The sequence below is a fragment of the Gadus morhua genome, chromosome 17 (genome assembly GCF_902167405.1).
Source record: "Gadus morhua chromosome 17, gadMor3.0, whole genome shotgun sequence".
In the NCBI taxonomy this organism is placed as follows: Eukaryota; Metazoa; Chordata; class Actinopteri; order Gadiformes; family Gadidae; genus Gadus; species Gadus morhua.
In genome coordinates this window covers 726,213-749,934 of record NC_044064.1, presented here as the reverse complement: position 1 = coordinate 749,934, position 23,722 = coordinate 726,213, and the positions used below count along the sequence as shown (strand labels likewise).

Genomic DNA, 23,722 nt, shown 5'->3' with positions numbered 1-23,722 from the left:
TTGATGTGGATCCACCCGTTTATTTAAGCTGATGGTTATCGTTAGAGTATAGTTAGTTATACAGTATAGTTCTCTAGTTGCGTAGAGGATAATTCATTCAGGAAATTTGGGTTTTCACACTAAACTTCTACAAGTCGATTCAATAAAACATCGAGTGTCCAACCAAAGTGTGTCCAGTAGTCGGGTCGTCCATCTTAAACCAAGTTTATTTTACAACTCAAAAGGTTCAACACACACATAATTTTAACATAACTCCACTCCCTGACATCAACAATGTAAAAAGGCAAGGGTATGAATAAATATATACAAAAGTGTTCCTCAATAACAGGTAACGGTTCACAACTCCTATGTACAAAACAAGGAAGAAAATATCAAAACCGCCGCGTGTGGGCGGGGCCTCTGGAACTCCATGCTACATATCTCAGGGGTTCAGATCACAGTATGTCGTTCAAACTCCCAAAAACCAAATCCCGACTCCTTGGTTGCCGTCGCCCGCGTGCCGCTCCGCTCCTCGCCGCGTTCCGCTCCTCGCCGCGTTCCGCTCCTCGCCGCGATCCGCTCCTCGCCGCGGCGGCGTTCACTCGCTCTGCGGCTTGTAGCTGACCCGGGCTGCGATCTGGCTCTGGGCGTTCTGCCGCTTGCCGTTGACGATGAGCAGCAGGGGTGTGTCAACACGCACGCTCCTGAAGTCAAAGGACTGCGGGAGGCGGGGGCGGGGGGGGGGGGGGGGGGGGGGGGGGGAGGAGAGAGACACAGATCCTGTCAGCAGGGGACACAGATCCTGCCTGTTGAGGTTTTTATTGATATGACACTTTCTAAATGTTTCTAACCCATCGACTATTTGGAAGAATAAAATATATGAATTATTATGAATCGATGGACTTCAACCCAGAGGTTTAACAGTAGGGTTGAACATAGGTGTATCATGTGACACCGTGATATGATCTAGAGAAACACACTCGGTTGATGGCTGAATGGTCAGATGTGACTCAATAGGGCGACTAGTAAGCCCATACACTAGCAGAGCTGACAGCTACAGTGCAGGACCACGGCCCGTCAGAGGATGAGGTGTGTCGGGCAAGAAGCAACGGCAGTGACCGTGTTCCACCAGAGAGGGGGATCTCGCCGCGGGTTCATTGTAGGAGACCAAAACATTTTAATCTAGCCTGAACCCATGCGAGTGCATGCAGAACTTCTTATTGGTTGATAATGTTCCCAGGCCGGGCCCTGCCTTTAAATCCCTCTGACGGTCGTCCTGCCGAATGCCCTGTAAACCTCCCTACGGTTCAGCCCCGATCAGCGGAGGACAGGTGTCGCCTCAGCAACTCATCAGCAGGGCGGGGGAACAGCCCTCCATAGCGCCAGCACAGAAGCCCATGCATGGTTTGTTGGTCCTGTAACCACGGTGACCCTACCTGGTCCTTGTGCGTGACGCTCTGCCGTTTGACCTGCGGCTCGGGGATGACCACGGTGTCTCCGATCAGGACGCCCCAGCTGTCGGCCGTGTTGTAGACCATCACCACGATGCATGTCTCCTCGCTGTCCACCATGCCGAACGTACTGGAGGCCAGGGAGAGAGACCAGAGAGAGACCAGTGTGAGGAAGAGATGAGAGGGAGAGACCAGTGTGAGGAAGAGATGGGGAGAGAGACCAGAGAGGGAGAGACCAGTGTGAGAAAGGAGATGGGGAGAGAGACCAGAGAGGGAGAGACCAGTGTGAGAAAGGAGATGGGGAGAGACCAAAGAGAGAGACCAGAGGGAGGGACCAGAGAGACACCAGAGGGAGACACCAGATAGAGACACCAGAGGGAGAGCGAGATAGAGATGCTACATAACGTGTACACGATGGCAGCCGTGCATGTTATTCTTCTTGCAGTAGTATGGGTAAAGAGTAGTGGTATCCTTTAAATCAAGTGAATCAACAATAAAAATGTGGGATTCACATTATTCAGACTTATCAGGGAGGAGACCTATTAGGGATTCACAACAAGCTGAATAACTTCGATTCAACAACCGCGGCACCTAACTCCCACTACCCACAAGGCCATGCGGTCGTCCGGCGCCAGGCTGAAGACCACCTTCCCCATGGCGGCCGCCCCCGCGTTGGGGCCGTGGGCGAGGGAGGCCAGCGTGCGGGGCTCCAGGCTCCCCACGCGGCCCGCGGGCGACCGGAACTGAGGGGAGGAGCAGGGCCCCAGGGAGGAGGTGCTGAGGCTGGCCAGCATGGTCCGCAGCCGCCGCGCCTTCACCTTCCCCTGCGGAGGTAAGAGCGGGGACGCATTCAAACACGGCGCTCTGCTGCCCCCTAGCGGCCGCGGGTGGCGGTGCAAGCCCTAGCGACGTTGCGCTGATACAGATTACTACTTATACGTTTCTTTTTCTTTTACCATTGCTCAGCTCAAGATAATGGAAATAATAACGAATTTAAGTAGAAAATAAACAAACACAAAAAGTAGTTTGCTGATAATATAGCAAATGTTGATGGCGGAGAAATGCAATTCTTTAAGAGCCCCGTTCAAACCTTTATGGCACCAGAGTGATTAGATGTTCATTGGCCTTTGACTGCTACAACAATAAAACATCTAGCCGACTAGATGTTTTCATTAATGGCCACACTAATGACACGGCCATTAAGATAAGAGAAGATGAGATAAGATAAGCGTTTATGGTCTCCCTGAGGAGAAATTAGTCTCGGGCATTCGGGAGAACATTCGTGCTCACCTGGTGACCAGGTGAGTGGGCGGGGGGCGGGGTCAGTCTCACCTTGTTCTCCATGAGCTCGGTGACCTTCCCCAGGTACTCCAGCAGCTGGCGTTCCCGCTCCGGAGGCTCCGCCCAGCCGGGGTCCAGCGCCCCGGCCCGGCCGTACCCCCCCAGCGCCGAGCCGAACATCTCCTCGTACTGGAAGAGCGTAGCGCGGTTGAAGTGCAGCTCGGGGTAGGAGGAGGCCATGCGGTCCACCTTCTCCTGCAGCCCAGAGGTCAAAGGTCAGAGGTCAGGGATCAGATTGTGTTCCTCACATGGCCACTGATTCATGGACCTTTTACATTTACATTTCGGGCATTTAACAGAAGCTTTTATCGAAAGCGTCTTACAATAAGTACATTTGTCAGAAGAAAGAGAAACAACAATATATAGCTGTCGGCACAGTAAGGGTGTTCGTAGAACCAAGTGCAAAGCGCAAACAACCACTAGGTTGAAGGGCCCATGGCTGCCACCAGGTGTGGTGTGATTAGCCGCTACAAGCCGTTTTGGAAATCTGCCCCTTATGACATCACAGGTGGGCGTGTCCACCTGTGATGTGTGACGGATAGATGAGCAACGTTGGCTACCGTCCACTGGATAGGCTGGTAGACTGATCTATCCAGCGCACGTCTAGGTGGACACGCCCACCTGTGATGTCAGAAGGGACAGATTTCCAATACGGCTTGTAGCGGCTAATCTGCCCACACCTTGTGGCATGCCATGGGACCTTTAACCCATTCCCTGTACGCCGCAGCCCGTGAGTATTTACAGACTGTGTAGTCACTCAGTGCTTGGCACTTACAGACTGTGTAGTCACTCAGTGCTTGGTACTTACAGACTGTGTAGTCACTCAGTGCTTGGTATTTACAGACTGTGTAGTCACTCAGTGCTTGGTACTTACAGACTGTGTAGTCACTCAGTGCTTGGTACTTACAGACTGTGTAGTCACTCAGTGCTTGGTACTTACAGACTGTGTAGTCACTGTGTAGTCACTCAGTGCTTGGTACTTACAGACTGTGTAGTCACTCAGTGCTTGGTACTTACAGACTGTGTAGGCACTCAGTGCTTGGTACTTACAGACTGTGCGTAGGCACTCAGTGCTTGCTGGGACATCTGGGGGTTCTGTCCACAGGTGAAGAACAGCGACACATAGGCGTTCCCCAGGATGTCTGTTAAAGGACAGCAGGGATGAAGCGTCACTGAAGCTCACTGGAAGTTGTGCATGGGTTCTGCGAGGGGGAGGCTCTGCAGAGTCTGGGTGAGTGATCAGCCGGCCCGGCCAGGGCTACTCACACCAGGAGGTCCCGTCGGAGACGTCCATCTGCACGGCCTGCCGCGCCATGTCCACGCTCTCCATGACCCGCTTGCCCTGCTCCTCGCCGGCCGACGAGGGCAGCTGCCTCAACACCATGGACAGGTTCCTCAGAGACACCTTGTTCTTACTCTACAGGGGGGGGGGGGGGGGGGGGGGGGAAGGAGAGAGAGAGAGAGATAACTCTGGGGATGTGATATATATATCCCTACATTTTTACAATTTGGAAAACAATATTTTTTAAGATGCATCGTCTTTCTTCCTGTGTGAGCGTCATGTGACCTGTGTGAGTGTCATGGGACCTGTGTGAGCGTCATATGACCTGTGTGAGCGTCATGTGACCTGTGTGAGTGTCATGTGACCCCACCTGCTGCAGCGCCCCGGTGAAGCAGTTCCTGGCGGCCACCAGGTCGGCCTTCTTCCAGTACTGCTCCCCCAGCGTGTTCCAGCCCTCCACCAGGCCCGGCTCCAGCTTCACGGCCCGGGACAGGCTCTCCTCGGCGGGGCCGCTGAACTCCGGGGCCACGTTCAGACACCGCCCCTTCTGCAGCAGGAACTCCGCCTTGTGCTTGAAGCGCTCTGGGGGGGAGATCCACACGAACCAGGTGGGTTGTTAATATACATTTATATTACATTTGTGGCCCTTAATTTTGTGTATTTATGGCCGGGACAGCGAAGAAGAACAAAGAAAGTCGGAATCGAACTTGGTCTTGGACAGGTGACACGTGATATCACCTCCCTGAAAATATCAGCATTATAATTGGTAAACAGACTGTATTTATACAGCGCTATTCTAACAAGTGGTCACTCAAAGCGCTTTACAATATTGCCCCACATTCATCCATTCATTCACACATTGACACACCGGCGGATTCAACCACGCAGGGCGACAGCCAGCTCATAAGGAGCAGTTAGGGTGAGATGTCACTTGACACTCAGCTAGGAGGAGCCTGGGATCGAACTAGCAACCTTCCGGTTACCAGCCGACCCGCTCTGCCTCCTGAGCCACATGCCGCCCTTATTATCTGGTCTGAAACTGAGCCTAGATGATCCAAGTGGTTAATGGTGTGTTTGATGGTGTTGCGGAGGCTGCATTACCTTCCTTCTCCTCTAGCGTCTTGAGGGCCTGCCTCATCCTCTGAGCCACCTCGCCCTGCTTCTTCCCGGCCTCACTCTCGCTGTGAGTCTCGAAATAACAATCTCGGAATTTATAAACCTCGTCCACAAGCTCCTGTGGGGGAGAAGTAACGTGTTTTTCAGAGAAAGAGAGGACACCAGCTTAAGAAAGGTGAACGAAGGGGTGGGGTCGGAGAGGATGGGTGGGGTCTCATTGAGACGGAAGACGTTAAGATGACTGATGGACACAGGGATAAGAACCGGTCTAGGTGACACAAACAAATAAACGACAAATTGGGGTCAGGCCTCAAGTGAGTAAAACAATGACAACACGTCTGAAGGACGGACCGGTGGGATGCGGTTGTTATAGTAACGATGCAGCATCATACAACAAATCCGATGTTGCATTATCCAACATAAAACTGACCAGTCTGCACATGAACCACACATCTTATATTGGGTAAAAGAGGAGCATCACCTTCAGCGAGAGCAGCTCCTCCTGCTCCGGGGTGGGTTCCGCCATGTTTCTGCTCCTGGGAGAGGAGGAGGAGGAGAGGAGGAGGACTGGACCAGTTCACCTGCAGGAACAAAAGGAGACTAAAGCACTCAGCCGCGGGTCATGCGTTCATCTCCCGCACAGCGTGACGTCCTACAGAGGTTCATATGAACCCATCACCCTCCGACAGCTCTGTAAACACCGGAAGAGTGAGAGTTAGATGTCTGACGGCTGGATGGTGATCTGTCGTCCGATCGATGGGCTTAAGCGGAAGTCTGCATGTGTGTACCTCCGCTAAATAGTTCCGCTTGTCATTATGTTCCGCTTAACAAACCACTCCATCTGGCTTCATAATGCTCCTTCTTATCATGAAAAACCCAGTGTGAAGGATTTACGTGGTATATAATATAATATAAATAACAATATCATCCATCCAGGTGCGTCCAAGGGGGAGAAACCAAAAAAGGATAATGTAGGAACCTTAGTTCTAGTTTCTGGTAGGCCTTGTTTGACGGTCGCACCGCACATCCATTCTCCTCGGGCGGGTTGCGGCTTGTAAACCTACAGGCGACAACAATCCTCCGGGGTCGTCAGTATTGTTATTAAAGTCGACCTTAATGCCCGGTTGGTATGTCGGACACATGGAGCAACATCCAGGCGCACAAGAAGCAGCTGGATTCCCTGCGGGAGAGGGTTCAGAGGCGGCGGAAGGATCCGGGGCAGCTCGGCGCAGGAGGCGGTAAGGACAACCGGATAATTTAATTCAATTAACGTTATTAGTATAGCCCTTAATCACAGCTACAGTCTCAAAGGGCTTAACAGGTCGTGAGTTTATGACACCCCCCTGACCCACCCTAGCCTCCAAGAGGGCAAGAAACACACACACACACACACACACACACACACACACACACACACACACACACATACACACACACACACACACACACACACACACACACACACACACACACACACACCCCTTGAGGAGGAACGCACTGAGCTCCCTTCCAGGGATGATGTTCTGGAGTGCAATGGGGGCCGTTATTGGCATACATATGTAACCCATATGGAATAAGCGCTACCAAACCCTTGTATATTAGTTAAAGATGTAATTGCATTCATACATACAGGCAAAACATTTTAAATCGGTGATGGGTGCTGGCCGGTTAACCATAAGGAGAGTCCAGGCATCCAGTCGCAGTCACCGGAATACGCTAGAACAGACAGAATACTGAATCAGAAGGGAGAAGTTCATGCTGGATATGTAAATAAACTACTGCTGTTTACTGATCAATAACAGCGCTTTTAATAATAAATCACTTCCTCGCTCTCATTATGGCACAGCGTTAATTAAATGTAACGTGTAATTCATGTGTCGTGGGTCAGAGGCCGGAGCGAGCGCTGAGGGGGCGGCGGCGCGCTGCGACAGTCCCCGCGCCCGCCGCGCCCTGCCCCCCCGGGGGGGGGAGCCAGCGGCCGCCGGACCCCGAGCTGGAGAAGAGGCTCCTGGGATACCTGTCGGACCTCAGCCTGTCCCTGCCCACAGAGTCCCTGTCCATCACCGCCGACCTCAGCAGTGTAAGAGCGTGATTTAAACCTCATGTAGAGATCTGGTTTGGCTTTGTTGTTCTGATGTTGTGTCCCAGTCCTCGTCCTCATTGTGTGTGTTGTGTTCTGATGTTGTGTCCCAGTCCCCGTCCTCACGGTGTGTGTTGTGTCCCAGTCCCCGTCCTCATGGTGTGTGTTGTGTCCCAGTCCCTGTCCTCATGGTGTGTTGTGTTCTGATGTTGTGTCCCAGTCCTCGTCCTCATTGTGTGTTGTGTTCTGATGTTGTGTACCAGTCCCCGTCCTCACGGTGTGTGTTGTGTACCAGTCCTCGTCCTCACGGTGTGTGTTGTGTACCAGTCCCCGTCCTCACGGTGTGTGTTGTGTACCAGTCCTCGTCCTCACGGTGTGTGTTGTGTCCCAGTCCCCGTCCTCATGGTGTGTGTTGTGTACCAGTCCCCGTCCTCACGGTGTGTGTTGTGTCCCAGTCCCCGTCCTCATGGTGTGTGTTGTGTACCAGTCCCCGTCCTCACGGTGTGTGTTGTGTACCAGTCCCCGTCCTCACGGTGTGTGTTGTGTCCCAGTCCCCGTCCTCACGGTGTGTGTTGTGTACCAGTCCCCGTCCTCACGGTGTGTGTTGTGTCCCAGTCCTCGTCCTCATGGTGCGTTTGTTGTGTACCAGTCCCCGTCCTCATGGTGCGTTTGTTTTACACGTGGATAGGCCGACGCCCCGGTCACCCACAGCTGCATCCAGAGCCTGCTCCTCAAGTTCTCCGCCCAGGAGCTGATCGAGGTGCGCCAGCCCTCGCAGGCCTCCTCCTCCTCCTCCTCCACTTCCTCCACCCCCTCCTCCACGCTGGTCGTCTCGGTGGACCACACCAAGCTCTGGGCCATGACGGGGCCGGCGGGCGCCGCCCAGCGCGCCGGCGGCGTGAAGAGGAAGGCCGAGGACCCGGCGCACCACAAGCGCCCCCCCGGCTCCTCGCCGGCGCTCCCGGCCCCCCCCTCGCCGCCGCACACCTCCTCCATCTCCCTGGCCCCCGCCCCCTCCTCGCTGCAGATGGCGGGCGGCTCCTCGGGGGGCGTGGCGGACAAGAAGAGCCGGGCGGGGAAGGGGCCGTCGTCCCACCTGGACATGGAGATCGAGAGCCTGCTGAACCAGCAGTCCACCAAGGAGCAGCAGAGCAAGAAGGTGAGGGGGGGGGGGGAGAGAGAGGAGGAGGAGGAGGGGGAGGAGGATGAGGAGGAGGAGGAGGAGGAGGAGGAGGAGGAGGAGGGGGGGAGAGGAGGAGGAGGAGGAGGAGGGGGGGGGGGGGGGAGAGAGAGGAGGAGGAGGAGGAGGAGGAGGATGTGAAAAGATGGGGGAGGGGGTGATGACGATAACGATGATAATGCAGCTCTGAACATACTGTTAATACGTTTTCACCTCTACTGTCGATAATGGTTTAACTTTATTATGTTTGTATTTAGAAAGATGCAAACTTAAACATCAAGGATCCGTTCAACACTATAACTTCTTCTATTTAGGGTCTTATTGTTTTGCACTCGTTGTTAGTTTTATGCTCATATGTGGAACAACAGCCAAAACAACGTGGGGTGAAGGAAACATGGAAAGCATTTTAAAGACTGTGTGTGTGTGTGTGTGTGTGTGTGTGTGTGTGTGTGTGTGTGTGTGTGTGTGTGTGTGTGTGTGTGTGTGTGTGTGTGTGTGTGTGTGTGTGTGCGTGTGTGTGTGTGCAGGTAAGCAGGGAGATCCTGGAGCTGCTGAACACCAGCACAGCCAAGGAGCAGTCCATCGTGGAGAAGTTCCGGTCCCGCGGCCGCGCCCAGGTCCAAGAGTTCTGCGACTTCGGGACCAAGGAGGAGTGCATGCGCTCCGGCTACGCCCCCCAGCCCTGCACCAAGCTGCACTTCCGGTCAGTGTCCCCCCCACCACTGCCCCCCCCTCTCAGTCTGTCTGTCCCTCGTCTGTCCGTCCGCCAATGAAGCTCACTATGCAGCGCTTGATTGATGTTGTGAATTCATCACTGGTGTTTTTGTGGTAAATATGTTTTTATTTTGTGTCAGATTGTGTAAAGATCCTTTTTCTGAGACCATCCCCCATCAGTGAGTGAAAGCAGCTCAGCCATCATGAAGATGTTCTAATTCAGACCCATTTAGCAGAGGCACCCTTTTATACGCAGACCTCCGGGTTGAATTCAGGGTTCATTCAGGAGCAGGGCGGGGCTTCTTGCTCGCCTCACAGAACACGGTACCCCCTGGTGGCTGGGTCGGGAACCCCTCAGCCTCTAGACTATCCTGACAGAACACGGTACCTCCTGGTGGCTGGGTCGGGAACCCCTCAGCCTCTAGACTATCCTGACAGAACACGGTACCCCCTGGTGGCTGGGTCGGGAACCCCTCAGCCTCTAGACTATCCTGACAGAACACGGTACCCCCTGGTGGCTGGGTCGGGAACCCCTCAGCCTCTAGACTATCCTGACAGTATTCCAGACTCAGGAAGGACATTCTAACGATGGCGGTCGATCCTCTCCTCTCCTCTCCTCTTCTCTTCTCCTCGCCCCTTCCCCTCTATTCCCCCCCTCTTCCTTTCATCTCCTCCTCTTCTGTCCTCTCTTCTCCTCCCTCTCCTCCTCTCCTCTCCTCTCCTCTCCTCTCCTCTCCTCTCCTCTCCTCTCCTCTCACTCTCTTCCTTCTCCTCTTCTCCTCGCCTCCCCTCTACTCTCCTCCTCTCCTCTCCTCTCCTCCTCTCCCCTTCCCCGCCTCTCCTCTCCTCCCCTCCCCTCTACTCTCCTCCTCTCCTCTCCTCTCCTCCTCTCCTCTCCTCTCATCAGGCGTATCATCAACAAGCACACTGACGAGAGTCTGGGAGACTGCTCCTTCCTCAACACCTGCTTCCACATGGACACCTGCAAGTACGTCCACTACGAGATCGACAGCCCCCCCGAGGCGGAGGGTGGCCTGCTGGGGCCCCAGGGCGGGGCCGCCGAGCTGGGCCTGCACCCCGACGACGCCGACAGCAACGTGGGCAAGCTGTTCCCCTCGCAGGTGACCGCGGCGAGGTGGATGTCACCAACTGAAGGGCTGAATAACGGGCGGCATGGGGCTCAGGAGGCAGAGCGGGTCGGCTGGTCACCGGAAGGTCGCTGGTTCGATCCCCGGCTCCTCCTAGCTGAGTGTCGAGTTGTCCCTGAGCGAGACGCCTCCTCCTGACTGCTCCTGACAGGCTGGCTGTCGCCCTGCGTGGCTGACTCCGCCGTCGGTGTGTGAATGTGTGTATGAATGAGTGAATGTGAGGCGATATTGTGAAGCGCTTTGAGTGGCCACTGGTTAGCTGGTTAAAAGCGTTGTATAAATGAAGTCCATTCACCATTTAATACGTGATCTTGTTCAGCCTGAGTGTGCAGGAAATGTGCCTGGGTGAATGAGATACTTCGTACCCCTCACCCAGACCTCGTACCCCTCACCCAGACCTCGTACCCCTCACCCAGACCTCGTACCCCCCAGACCTCGTACCCCTCACCCAGACCTCGTACCCCTCACCCAGACCTCGTACCCCTCACCCAGACCTCGTACCCCTCACCCAGACCTCGTACCCCCTAGACCTCGTAACCCTCACCCAGACCTCGTACCTCTCACCCAGACCTCGTACCCCCCAGACCTCGTACCCCTCACCCAGACCTCGTACCCCCTAGACCTCGTACCCCTCACCCAGACCTCGTACCCCTCACCCAGACCTCGTACCCCCCACTCAGTCAGGTGTCTCCCCCCGCTCCACAGTGGATCTGCTGTGACATCCGCTACCTGGACGTGTCCATCCTGGGTAAGTTTGCGGTGGTGATGGCGGACCCCCCCTGGGACATCCACATGGAGCTGCCCTACGGCACGCTGACCGACGACGAGATGAGGAAGCTGCACATCCCCCTGCTGCAGGACGACGGCTTCCTCTTCCTCTGGGTCACCGGCAGGTAGCCATGTTTGGAGTCCGACGTGGAGGCTCCATCTTTGTAGTTTTATCTTGTTGCTCCATCTTTGTAGTTTTATCTTGTTGTTCCATGTTTGGAGTTTTTCTGCAATTTTTTTTTCTCTTTCATATTTTTTGGTCTTCTAGCTTTAATTGTCCAATTAATAAGCATAGTGTCACAGGCACGAAGGAGTGAAATAGTTAGGTTTGGTACACTATATGTATGATAGGTGGTTTATAAGGGGCTGTTTAGGGAGAGTGTGCTTCAGTTGGTTTTGAAGCGCTTTTGTTTTCTTGATTGACAGGGCGATGGAGCTAGGGCGGGAGTGTCTCAGCCTCTGGGGGTAAGTCTCTGTCTGTCTGTCTGTCTGTGTCTGTGTCTGTGTCTCTCTCTCTGTCTCTCTGTCTCTGTCTCTCTCTCTCTCTCTGTCTCTCTGTCTCTCTGTCTCTCTGTCTCTCTCTCTCTCTCTCTCTCTCTCTCTCTCTCTCTCTCTCTCTCTCTCTGTCTCTCTGTCTCTCTGTCCCTGTGTCAGGACTATGTTACTAAGATGAGCTTAGACGACTTCCAGCTAAATAATGTTGATGTTGGGCGTTCGGTTGTATACTCCACTGCGTGGCTGTGTTTACTCTGTGTGTTTATTGCTGTCTTTGTTTGTTTGTCTCTTCAGCTACGACCGCGTGGATGAGATCATCTGGGTGAAGACCAATCAGCTGCAGAGGATCATCAGAACAGGAAGGACCGGCCATTGGCTGAACCACGGCAAGGAGCACTGTCTGGTACGCTCACTCACTCACACACAGACACACACATACACACACATACACACACCCTCACAAACTGCCTCACACACATCCACTCACCCACTCACTCACTCACTCACTCACTCACTCACTCACTCACTCACTCACTCACTCACTCACTCACTCACTCACTCACTCACTCACTCACTCACTCACTCACTCACTCACTCACTCACTCACTACCATGCCCTCACACACTCTCACATACACACTCACACACACACTGGCCAGCAATGGAGTCAAGAGAGAAGTACAAATGTAAACTTTAGTGTGTGTGTGTTCCAGGTGGGCGTTAAGGGGAGCCCCCAGGGCTTCAACCGAGGGCTGGACTGTGATGTCATCGTGGCCGAGGTACTCCTCACTGCTTGACTGTTGATCCATTTAGCTCTGGTCTCGGAGCCGTGCTCTGATCTCCGGTCTCTGATCTCTGATCTCCGGTCTGTGATCTTTGCTCTGTTCTCTCTGATCTCCGGTCTCTGATCTCTGATCTCCGGTCTGTGATCTTTGCTCTGTTCTCTCTGATCTCCGGTCTCTGATCTCTGATCTCCGGTCTGTGATCTTTGCTCTGTTCTCTCTGATCTCCGGTCTCTGATCTCCGGTCTGTGATTGTTGCTCTGTTCTCTCTGCTCTCCGGTCTCTGATCTCCGCTCTGTGATCGTTGCTCTGTTCTCTCTGCTCTCCGGTCTCTGATCTCCGCTCTGTGATCGTTGCTATGTTCTCTCTGATCTCCGGTCTCTGATCTCCGGTCTGTGATCGTTGCTCTGTTCTCTCTGATCTCCGGTCTCTGATCTCCGCTCTGTGATCGTTGCTCTGTTCTCTCTGCTCTCCGCTCTGTGCTCCACCCTCCCCCTGCCAGGTGCGCTCCACCAGCCACAAGCCAGACGAGATCTACGGGATGATCGAGAGGCTGTCCCCGGGGACCCGCAAGATCGAGCTGTTCGGCCGGCCCCACAACGTTCAGCCCAACTGGTACGTCGCCCTGCGGCGTCACTGGAGAGCAACCCTAGAACTATAGACGATTAGGACCACGACCCGTTTAATGGGGCTGTTGATTCACTACTAACGGGGTGGCTTCTGTTACCTAGTGCCCTTTGTGTACTCTGTTTCAATCTATTGAACATTAGTTCTGATGAGTTGATCATTTTTAAAACTTAATATTCTTGTTTGTTTTTCCTTCTTTCTTTCTTTCTTCCTCGCCCCCCATCCTTTTTCTCCGTCTCCTAGGGTAACCCTCGGCAACCAGCTGGACGGTATCCACCTGCTGGACCCCGACGTGGTCGCCCGCTTCAAGAAGCGCTACCCCGACGGCGTCATCTCCAAGCCCAAGAACATGCTGTGATGTCCCGCCCCTGCAGCTGTCAATCAACCGGAGGTAGTGTGCACTCGGTTGCCCGTGGCAACCATCGGACCATGACGCAAGCAGGCGTCCTTTTTCTTTTTTTTGTATTTTTTCATTTTGTCTCTTGATTCTTTTTGTTGTTTTTTTATACAATGACATCCTATTTTTTAAATAAATGGTAGTAGAAAGATGCTTGGGTTTGGTTTGTTTTGGGGAACATTAATTGATCGTATTTCTGTACATCGTTGACTTCTAGATGTTGTAATGGAGGGGGAAACATAACCCATGTTGTTAGAATAGTTTCTTTATATGGAATTATGTTAGTTAGTGAAGAAACTCATCAAAGTACGTTGTTAGTTACAGATTTGTGCCGAAGCCAGTTCTTTTTTAAATGATAAAGAAAGCTTAAACTATAACTTTGTAACATGGCCGTGGAGTGTCTTCAGCCCCCCCCCCTCCTGGGGTCTGGTCTGGTGATGACCAGACCAGACCCACACAGGCCTCATCGTGTTGGGTACCAGCGAACATGAGGGCTGGTGCTGCTGCCCTGCACCTGGAGCAGAGGCCTCGTTAGTGTAACGAGCAGAGCCCTCGTTAGTGTAACGAGCAGAGGCCTCGTTAGTGTAACGAGCAGAGGCCTCGTTAGTGTAACGAGCAGAGGCCTCGTTAGTGTAACGAGCATCACCTGAGGTGTTCCTACCATGAGGTCTCTGCTTTATCGGGGGGGGGGGGGGGGGTCATGGTGTTAACATTACGAGCTCATTTTGTTACACGGTGTGGCTGCTCTGGTCACCTGGTGAACACTTTCTTTATCCATAATCAAGTCTGTTTTTCATAACAACAAAGAAAAGAGGGGGCAAAAAAATCAAGCACTTGAATGTAAAATAATCTGAAGAAGTAAGAAGTAAAGCACTTGGTGGGCGGGAACTCTGTAAACAAAGATCAGCTCCGTCTGGGCGCCGCGACGCATCGCCCATCTGGTCCTGTCTGAAGGGTAGACCCCTCCGCCTCCGCTCAGCATCAAATGAGCCAGAGAAGGCCTCCTCTCTCTCGCTCTCTCGCTCTCTCGCTCTCGCTCTCTCGCTCTCTCTCTCGCCAGGACGACCTATCGTGATGTTCTGTACTCTCTGGTGTTAAATCGCTCGAGAATCCAGCGCAGTGTGACGTCCAACGGCCAGAGAGCAGAGTCAAGACGCTTCTATCCATGATAGAGTTCATACTTTGGGGGGCGGGCCTCCCCCCAAACAGAGTTAAAGCCTCCACACACACACGACACCGTCAGCCCGTGTGATTGGACGATGGTTCTGTCCGTCTCCACCGCGGTCGCCTCCCAGAATCAAAAGGAATCCTGAAGCTGCAGTTCCCGGCGGCGGTCAGTAGGTGGCGTCGACGGCGTTGACGTTGCTGTCCAGCTGGTGGCGGAAGGAGAGGCGGGCCTTGGTGGAGAAGTACACCTGGGGGCCGTGGGCGGAGCCGGGGGCGGAGCCCTGGCTGCCACAGGACGAGGTGGAGCAGAGGCGGGGCTTCATGTCCTCATCGGGTGCTGGGAGAGGAGGGGGAGGAGGTGAGGGGGAGGAGGGGAGAGGAGGTGAGGGGGAGGAGGGGAGAGGAGGGGAGAGGAGGTGAGAGGAGGTGAGGGGGAGGAGGGGAGAGGAGGGGAGAGGAGGTGAGAGGAGGTGAGAGGAGGTGGGGGAGAGGAGGGGGAGGAAAAAAGTTTTAAAAGTAATTCATTCTCATTTCCCTTTTAACAATGAACAAGTGAGATGCATAACCTCACTCAGTTCAGAGTTCACCTCGACTCTGCTTAGCCCCGCCCCCCCCACCCACCTGTGATACACTTATTGTATCTTGTCTGTCATGGTACTTAATGCACACACTTATTAGTGTTGTATGTCCTGGCACTTAAAAATATGACTTTGCATGGTTTAGCATCTTATCCTAGCTATCTCTGTTGTGTACGGGGAATGGGTTAACCTAGTGATAGTTAGTGCTTGGCAGTAACATCCTTACTGTACCGACAGAGATATATTGTTGTTACTCCTTCTGACAAATGGACTTATTGTAAGTCGCTTTGGATAAAAGTCTGCTAAATGTCATGTAAAGGTAAATGTTACTTTGAATATTCATCAGAAAAGTATTTTACTATTCTGTCCTAAACATAGTATAGATATTTTATATTTCGTGGACTTCCCTTGACCCTGGTTGTGACTTATTTGTGCGTCTGGCCCACAGTTTGGGATCCACTGTGGACTTTTTTTATTAGTTAGTACTTTAATACTTTGATGTCTTTACTATTAACATAATTAAATGATGTGGTGAGGTCTGATGTCCAAATGGAAACTGCGCCCCTCCCCTTTCCCTGAGTCGGGCCGTGGACTGTGATGAGATGATCGTTTCTGTGGGTGTAGTTACCCTCACCTGCCTCTGGGGGGCACTTGCGGCCCTTGCAGCGCTCTTTACAGCGGCGGTAGAACGGGAAGCACTGGAGCACTTTGACGCCCATGGCCGATGATCCAAGAGACCGCTTAAATCAGAGAGGGAAAACCTATTAATAGGGTTTCTCTTGACAAATGGTGATGAATTGCTCCCTCTAGAGATTCCTCCGATAAGATTTGTTTTATTTTCCCACAGAGTATTTTGGTTGTTTTGGGTCTTTCCCTGTGAGTCTATAACAGAGCCTCGGAGTTAGCTCCCATGCAGGCCTTTGTAACAACTCTCCGGGGTCAGGGCGTATTGCTGAAGGAAGCCCACCGGTGATGCTGTGGACATCGGCTTTGACCCTAGAACCTTCCAGCTGCAGACCCATATTCAACACCCCCCCCCTGCTGATGTTTGTCTGTGCAGACAGACGGACGGACGGACCAGCTGTCTGCGGTCCAGCCTGTGTCTTATCCCTCTGTCCTCTACCTCCGTGATCCCCCTGACAGCTCCTCCCCAGACACTAATCTACTGCCCCTCCCCGGGCGGGACGGCTGAGAGGGGGACCCTGGAGCCAATCAGAGGCCGGCTGCACGCGGGCGCTGAGGCGGCTAATCCTGGAACACGTCAATGGGGCATGTGGTGGGGGGGGGGGGGGGGGATAACACAACACACACACACACACACACACACACACACACACACACACACACACACACACACGGACTCACACAAATAACCACACACACAGTTGAATAAACACAGACACACTCACAATAACACGCACACAAACGCAGTCACATGAACAGACACACAAACATAAACACACACGATCACACATGCACACACATAAACACACACAAACGCGTACAGTCACATGAACAGACACAAACAAACACACAAACACATAAACAAGCACACATAAACACACTCGCATGAAGAAACACAATTAACCTATACTTATCCGAGCCATCTTTGTTGTGTACGGGGAATGGGTTAACCTTGTGAATGTAAGTGCTTTGCACTTTGTTCTATGAACATCTTTATACTGTACCAAGAATGATATATTGTTGTTTCTCTTTCTTCTGACAAATTTACTTATTGTAAGTCGCTTTGGATAAATGCATCTGCAAAATGTGAATGACCACAGACACACACGAACACATGCACACAATACACATACACACACACAGATGAATGCATACACACATGTAGTCACACATTTACAGAAAACCAAATCTACACACATACAAGCACAATCTGATGTACTCAAAACACACATATGCACACATACTCACAAACACCCACCAGTATACCAAAATACACACACACACACACAGACACACACCCATAACCCAAATGTATACACTTGCACACACCTGATGCACAACACACGCAACTCTTACAAAAGATTACTGTTGATACAAAGCTCGGGGCTTTTGGCATCGCAGTGGTGCTGAGAGTCGGCTCTGTTCCAACACTCTCCTGCCTTCCTCTGGTCTTATTCAACATCTCCTCCTGCTCTCCGTAAGCTACTGGTTCTTTAGTAGCTTCAGGCACTACAGAAACCGGTACCGTCAAGCACACACACGCACACAAACACACACATGATCGCACACATATAAACCAATACTCACATTCACACACACACACACACACTTCTATGTTAACGCACAGACACACACAAACACACACACACACACACACTTCTATATTAATGCACAGACACACATAGACACACACAAACACACACACTTCTGTATTAACGCACAGACACACACAAACACACACAATCTTATGTATTAACACACACACACACACACACATACTTGCTTAACTCTGGTTAGAGAGCCTCACCTTTGTTTTTGAAAGTAAGCGACGGACGTGTTTGATGATCTGATTGGTCCTGATTCCTCTGATCTAATCGGTTCTCGTATTTAGGAGTGTGGCAGTTGGGAAACTCAGCCGTCACTCAAACGGTTATTAATCACTCAGGCATTGTTGTCGGTCTGATAAGATTACCCTACCGACCTATTATCCACAGCGGTGAATTTACCTTTCGTTACAAATGACGATGTTGGTGTAATCTAATTATCTTATTGGGTCACTTGGTTTGAGCTGAATCAGTTGAAAAATAAGGTTATTTTTTTTAAAGTTATATCTGAAGTAAAGTTTAAAGTTATATCTGAAGTAACAAACCTTTTTTTCAACAGCTGTAAGAAAATGACAATATCCAAATATATACAAATGTTTTAGAAAACAAGGCAAAATCACTTTATAGTCAAATGCATCTTCATTATCGCTGCCTCCTATTCCAACTTGATTTGGCAAAACACTTTCTTCTTTCTAAGGTACACAGAATCAGGGTGGGCCTCGAAACAGGCTCAGAACGGTCCACGAGGGCCTCGGAACAGGCTCACCCTGGTCCACCAGGGACAGAATGGGTTAACCCAACCAGCCTTCAGTGAGTTGTTAATGGGAGGAAAGTGTGAATGATGCCCTGGAATAGACCAGAGGCCTTCCTGTGGGCTGAGAGGTTGTGATAACCGTAATCTGGCCTTGACCGACACACACTTGACACACAATTGACGACACACACACACATACACACACAGTGTGTGTGTGTGTGTGTGTGTGTGTGTGTGTGTGTGTGTGTGTGGGAGAGAGGCTCTGGCAGAAAACAACAAACACACATACATGCACACAAATGTACTACTAAGAATGCACAAAAACACAGAGTGGAACACTGCGTGCTCGACCAAGAGTGAGACAGACAGAGAGAGTGACAGAAAGAGAGAGAGAGACGGAAAAAGAGAGTGACAGAAAGAGAGAGAGTGAGTCAATGAGTCACATCCAGCGCCCACTGAACGAATCAGCGTCGTACATCAACAATCAGGGACTGGGGGAGAGTGAGCCCCTCTAACGGGAGGGGGGGGGGTTTAGAGAGTGCAGAAGTGCAGGTACTGTGAGTGTCTGTCTATCTCTCTCTCTCTCTCTCTCTCTCTCTCTCTCTCTCTCTCAAGGCTTCTGAGCTGGGTTGTGTGTCTCTCTGTCTTGCTCTCTTGCGCAGTGCTTCTGCGCTTCGTGTGTGTCTGTGTGCGTGTGTGACAGCACGGCGGCACAGTGTGTGTGGTAATAGAGATGATGACCGACACACTGCCGGCATGTCTCATCCAGTTGTCAAACAGAGTTATATGACACGTCTTTGAGGTCCGAAGTTGCACGTAGCTGGAGGTGTGTGTGTGTGTGTGTGTGTGTGTGTGTGTGTGTGTGTGTGTGTGTGTGTGTGTGTGTGTGTGTGTGTGTGTGTGTGTGTGTGTGTGTGTTGTTTCAAACATGGCAATGACAGCAATTGACAGGTTTCCATCTGTTCAATCGACCTAATACATATCGATACATTCCTTTCACCCAGTGAATTAAATACAATTAATTTAAATGATTGAATACTTCAGAATGTCAAGAAACATGTTTTTCCTGCATTCTCAACATGCTTTAGAGACGTATGGGCGGGACACTTGGATAATGTGGTCATTGTGCGTATGGGAGACGACAGACTAATCCGGACTCATCTTTATAGATGCTCCCACTGACATGCACAGGCACGCACGCACACACATGCACACATAGCCTACGATTTCTGAGAGCCATTTCGTTGCGTTTAATTACTGACATTAAGTTGAACATGAATTGTATAATAGGCTACTGCTTAATTAAACGAAGCGAAGTTGAGACCGAATCCGAGATCAGCCGCGCCCGCGAGTTCCTCGCGGAGCTGCGTAAACTCTCCTACCGACACACACAGACCCAGCCTCCCCTCACCACACACACCCACCCACTCACCTTCCAACACACACACACACACACACACACACACACACACACACACACACACACACACACACACACACACACACACACACACACACACACACACACACACACACACACACGCGCACATGTGTACACGCACATCCACCCTCCACCACACCCTCCACCTCACCAACCCACCCTTCCTCCACCACACACACACACCCACCAACCTTCCAACACACACATGCGCGCACACGCATACCCCCCCCCCCCCCCACCAACCCCCCTCCCTCCCTCCAAACCCACTCTCCCTCAACCCTCCACGTAAACAACCCTGTGGCCCGATGTTAAACACGAGCCTCCACAGGCAGGCTGTTGTTGATCCACAAATCAGACGCACGATAACATCCCCTCTATTTAAAATAACGGTCCAACCCATTCCAGGAAGTTCTCTTAATCAGAACAAATCCCACATAACCCCTGGGGGATATGTTGACCCGACGCGTATCATTTGACTGCGGGTCTGTCTGATGACGTTACATACCTGGGGCAGCCTGCAAGATGTTTCGCGGTTGAGATGTATGGAATATGATCAGAGCCGTGAAGCGTCTGAATCTCCCGTCCGCGCGTCTGAGCGTCTGTGTCCACACGGGCGGTCAACGCGCGTCGCTTTCCTTACGCGTAAACGTGTAGCTCCGTCAGTATGGCGAGTGGATAGTGCCAAACCTTAGGATTCCCTGGAAGAGGCGAAGGAGCAGCCTACCCTACGTCGCCGTGGGAACGTGTGAAATTTTGAATGGGATTGATTGGGACTGCAGACGAGAGACCAGCAGCGACGTCACGGCGACGGCATGGAAGATCCGCCCACCGGCGGCGGTGTCACGGCGACGTACATAAGGAAATTGTGACAAAATATACGTCTACTCTCGACGTGTGGATAAGTTCGTCGCCACTAAGACGCCTGCTACCCTACGTCGCCGTGAGAACGCCTGAACTAGAGAGAAGGCTATTTAAATATATTAAAGATTTGCGTGAGAATCGGTATCTCTCCAGCAAAAAGTCATCCGAATATAGCCGTGGTCTTACAAATCTCTCCCGGTGGATTGCACGAATAATTGGCGCTCCGGTATCAACAGGGCATGCCATTGTGAACACATGGACTCTGCGGTGAACGCAGCTTTAAATCCCCAAAACCGGGTTATGTTCCAAACTTAACCTGCACAAAACCTGGTCCGACCAGGTTTGATTCAGAGCATATGTTGCTATAGTAACTAACATACCGTGTTCATTTTGGAACGGAAACCCTAGGGTTACCGCAAACCCTGGGTTAATTTGCCCGGTTATGTGATAAAACCGGTTTTGTGGAATACCCCTCTGCATCAATCATCAAAACATTTTTGAGATCTGTTTTAAAACAGTTTGTCTTTTTGACACATAAAAACTAACGTTTTTTATAAAATGTCATCAACTTATTCATCAACAAGTCATTGGATATATTAATATCAGAAAATAATGAAGAAAAAATTATATATAGAGACTGGGAATCGATCCCCAGTCCCAACGGCGGCGGCGTGCATATCCTCTCCACACGGCGGCGGCGTAGCTTCTCCAGTCTCCACACGTTCATTTCACACGTTGTTATCCTTCTCCAGGGAATCCTGGCACTATCCACTCGCCATACGTCAGTTCTTTATTGTCAGGTTCTAACGTGTGTCGGTTCCGTCGCCTCTGGTCCCGCGACGCAAAGTGGAAATGTTTTCTCAGAGTGAAGCGACTGTACTTTAAATAGCTGATCCCAGGAGCATGGGCACAGACACGCCTGCTTTCTCACCCCTCCTTCCGCGCTGACTTTTCTCTCTCTCTCTCTCTCTCTCTCTCTCTCTCTCTCTCTCTCTCTCTCTCTCTCTCTCTCTCTCTCTCTCTCCTCTCTCTCTCTCTCTCTCTCTCTCTCTCTCTCTCTCTCTCTCTCTCTCTCTCTCTCTCTCTCTCTCTCTCTCTCTCTCTCTCTCTCTCTCTCTCTCTCTCTCTCTCTCTCTCTCTCTCTCTCTCTCTCTCTCTCTCTCTACGTTTGGACAAACTGCCCAACCTACTTTTAGTCTTATGTCCTTTAGAGTTTCTGCAGAGCTTCACCCCAACAGTTAATGATTTCATGCTCAGAGGCTAGCATTAGTTTGTCTGACAGGATATATATGTGTTAATGTATTCCTCTATGGATCCATCTGTTAATAGAACTCCTAAAACATACTTTATTTGGTTAAGGGAGAAGACAGCCTCTGTTATCATGAGCGGACCTGAGCTAACCTGAGCTAACCCTCCCTGCGTAACTCAAGTGGTTCAGACCCGAGGCCGCTGGAGCCTCCGCCTGCTGGAGGTGCTCAGAGCACATCTGGATCAACAGTCCCCAGCGGGGGCGCCAGGGGTGGGGGGGGGGATCAGGCTGGAACCGGATCCTTCAGGTTTTTTGTACGTGTGTCGCCAATGCAAGGGAGGGACCCTCACTCCTCCAAGCCTACTACATACCAGTTATATACAAGTAATACTGTTATATACCAGTTACATACCCGTTATTTACCGTTATATACATAAATATATCAATATATCAATATCAATCACCTGACCGCAGTGGGAGTGGCAGCTGTCGGTTCCCCGGGCAACGCACTTGATCAAGACGAGACCTGCTAGTGATGAGCTGGGAACATCACATGTTCCCCTGAAGGCTTCACACATGCCCATGGCGTCTGAGTGTGTGTGTGTGTGGGTGTGTGTGTGTGTTTGTGTGTGTGTGTGTGTGTGTGTGTGTGTGTGTGTGTGTGTGTGTGTGTGTGTGTGTGTGTGTGTGTGTGTGTGTGTGTGTGTGTGTGAGTGTGGGGGGGTGTGTGTGTGTGCGTGTTGATGTGTGTGTGTGCTTGTATAAACTATTCATTAAAGAGTGCGGATAAACTTTATTGACCCCAGAAGGGGAATCGGGGTCAGAGCTAACGGTAAATGCTACTGTATAGATCTAAGCTATTTATTTCCTTATCATGGATATAGAGGCTCCTTTGTTAATACTCTAAATAGTCGACCTTTCATCAATGATGTGCGTCTGTGTTTGTAAATTATACAAATATTTCAAAATTTCAATATGGAATTAGGAAGAACATGTGTGCTGTGTGTGTGTGTGTGTGTGTGTGTGTGTGTGTGTGTGTGTGTGTGTGTGTGTGTGTGTGTGTCTGTGTGTGTGTGTGTGTGTGTGTGTGTGTGTGCGTGTGCGTGTGCGTGTGTGTGTGTGTGTGCTGGTGGCGGAGGTGCAGCCCAGCACGTCTCCCTGTTGATCTGCTGCAGTATTCAGAAGCGTCAGAAACTCCTCACAGAAACTCTTAATCAGACTCTGATTGCAAGTGCCAAAGTAAACCACAAGTCTGTTGTGTTGAAGCGCACAACTTAAACATAACTTCAACACAGCTTAAACACAACTTCAACACATCTTTAACACAGCTTCAACACAACTTCAACAAAGCTTCAACACAACTTCAACACAACTTCAACTTAGCTCAAATGTCTATTAAGATAAAGATGTCATTGGTCTGATTACATCTTGTTATTGAGTAGGCAGTTTGGCAGTTCATTGAATGAATGATGCAACATATTAGAAACTAGAATAAAGTGTTTTAAACAATGACTAGTTATAGTCTCAGTTATACTCCTGGACCTGCCAGAAAAGGGATTATTATGGAATCTATACCCATAATTATTCATATTGAATTAATTTACATAAACAATCGCTGGATCATTTGAGAATGAACTTCAGCATTCTCAATCAAAATCGTATCGTTTTCAATGGCCTTAGCAGGACTACACATAATCCTATTATAACCCAAACGTCAAAATAAACATCAGTAGGAAAAGTAATAATTATAATGCTACGATAGACCACTCGATTCAACACTAGGCTTTCATTGGACCCGGGCCCGGTATTTAGGCCCGTCACTCTTCACCTGGGGCGGGGCTTCAGCGCAATATCAGAACCGACCTTGTCGCCGTGTTAACGAGCCGCTAAGTCAATATTAAAGAGTCTGTGACTTCACCTGCTGAGACCGTCTATAAAATGAGCAGAAGGCTTGGTTCACTGCTGAACCAAGCCTTCTGCTCAGAGAGAGAGAGAGAGAGAGAGAGAGAGAGAGAGAGAGAGAGA

General features: G+C 51.0%; 2 protein-coding genes across 2 annotated transcripts; one reads left to right on the top strand and one right to left on the bottom strand.

The window, feature by feature from the left end:
* Positions 1–172: 172 nt before the first annotated feature.
* On the bottom strand, positions 173–5,964 carry ttc5 (tetratricopeptide repeat domain 5). Its single transcript, XM_030337572.1, has 9 exons — positions 5,651–5,964; positions 5,155–5,287; positions 4,424–4,635; positions 4,038–4,188; positions 3,822–3,913; positions 2,763–2,966; positions 2,040–2,254; positions 1,416–1,560; positions 173–697 (listed from the first exon to the last, which is right to left on the bottom strand). Exons 1-9 carry the CDS (start codon positions 5,693–5,695, stop codon positions 578–580), a joined length of 1,317 nt encoding a protein of 438 aa, XP_030193432.1. The 5' UTR covers positions 5,696–5,964; the 3' UTR covers positions 173–577.
* Positions 5,965–6,172: 208 nt separating this feature from the next.
* mettl3 (methyltransferase like 3) lies at positions 6,173–13,512 on the top strand. Its single transcript, XM_030337565.1, is given in 12 exon segments — positions 6,173–6,407; positions 7,058–7,101; positions 7,103–7,249; positions 7,938–8,408; positions 8,957–9,132; positions 10,051–10,264; positions 10,997–11,184; positions 11,486–11,524; positions 11,849–11,957; positions 12,267–12,332; positions 12,838–12,950; positions 13,206–13,512. Coding segments are annotated over 12 exon segments (1,791 nt in total). The 5' UTR covers positions 6,173–6,298; the 3' UTR covers positions 13,321–13,512.
* Positions 13,513–23,722: the final 10,210 nt, after the last annotated feature.

What these genes read in the sequence shown, in the direction of transcription:
- ttc5 (XM_030337572.1), bottom strand. Translation starts at nt 5,695, where the DNA reads ATGGCGGAACCCACCCCGGAGCAGGAGGAGCTGCTCTCGCTGAAG. An exon ending in AGGAGCTGCTCTCGCTGAAG is followed by an intron (nt 5,288 to 5,650) that starts GTGATGCTCCTC and finishes TCTCCCCCACAG; the next exon opens with GAGCTTGTGGACGAGGTTTA. An exon ending in GCGTCACGCACAAGGACCAG is followed by an intron (nt 698 to 1,415) that starts GTAGGGTCACCG and finishes CGCCTCCCGCAG; the next exon opens with TCCTTTGACTTCAGGAGCGT.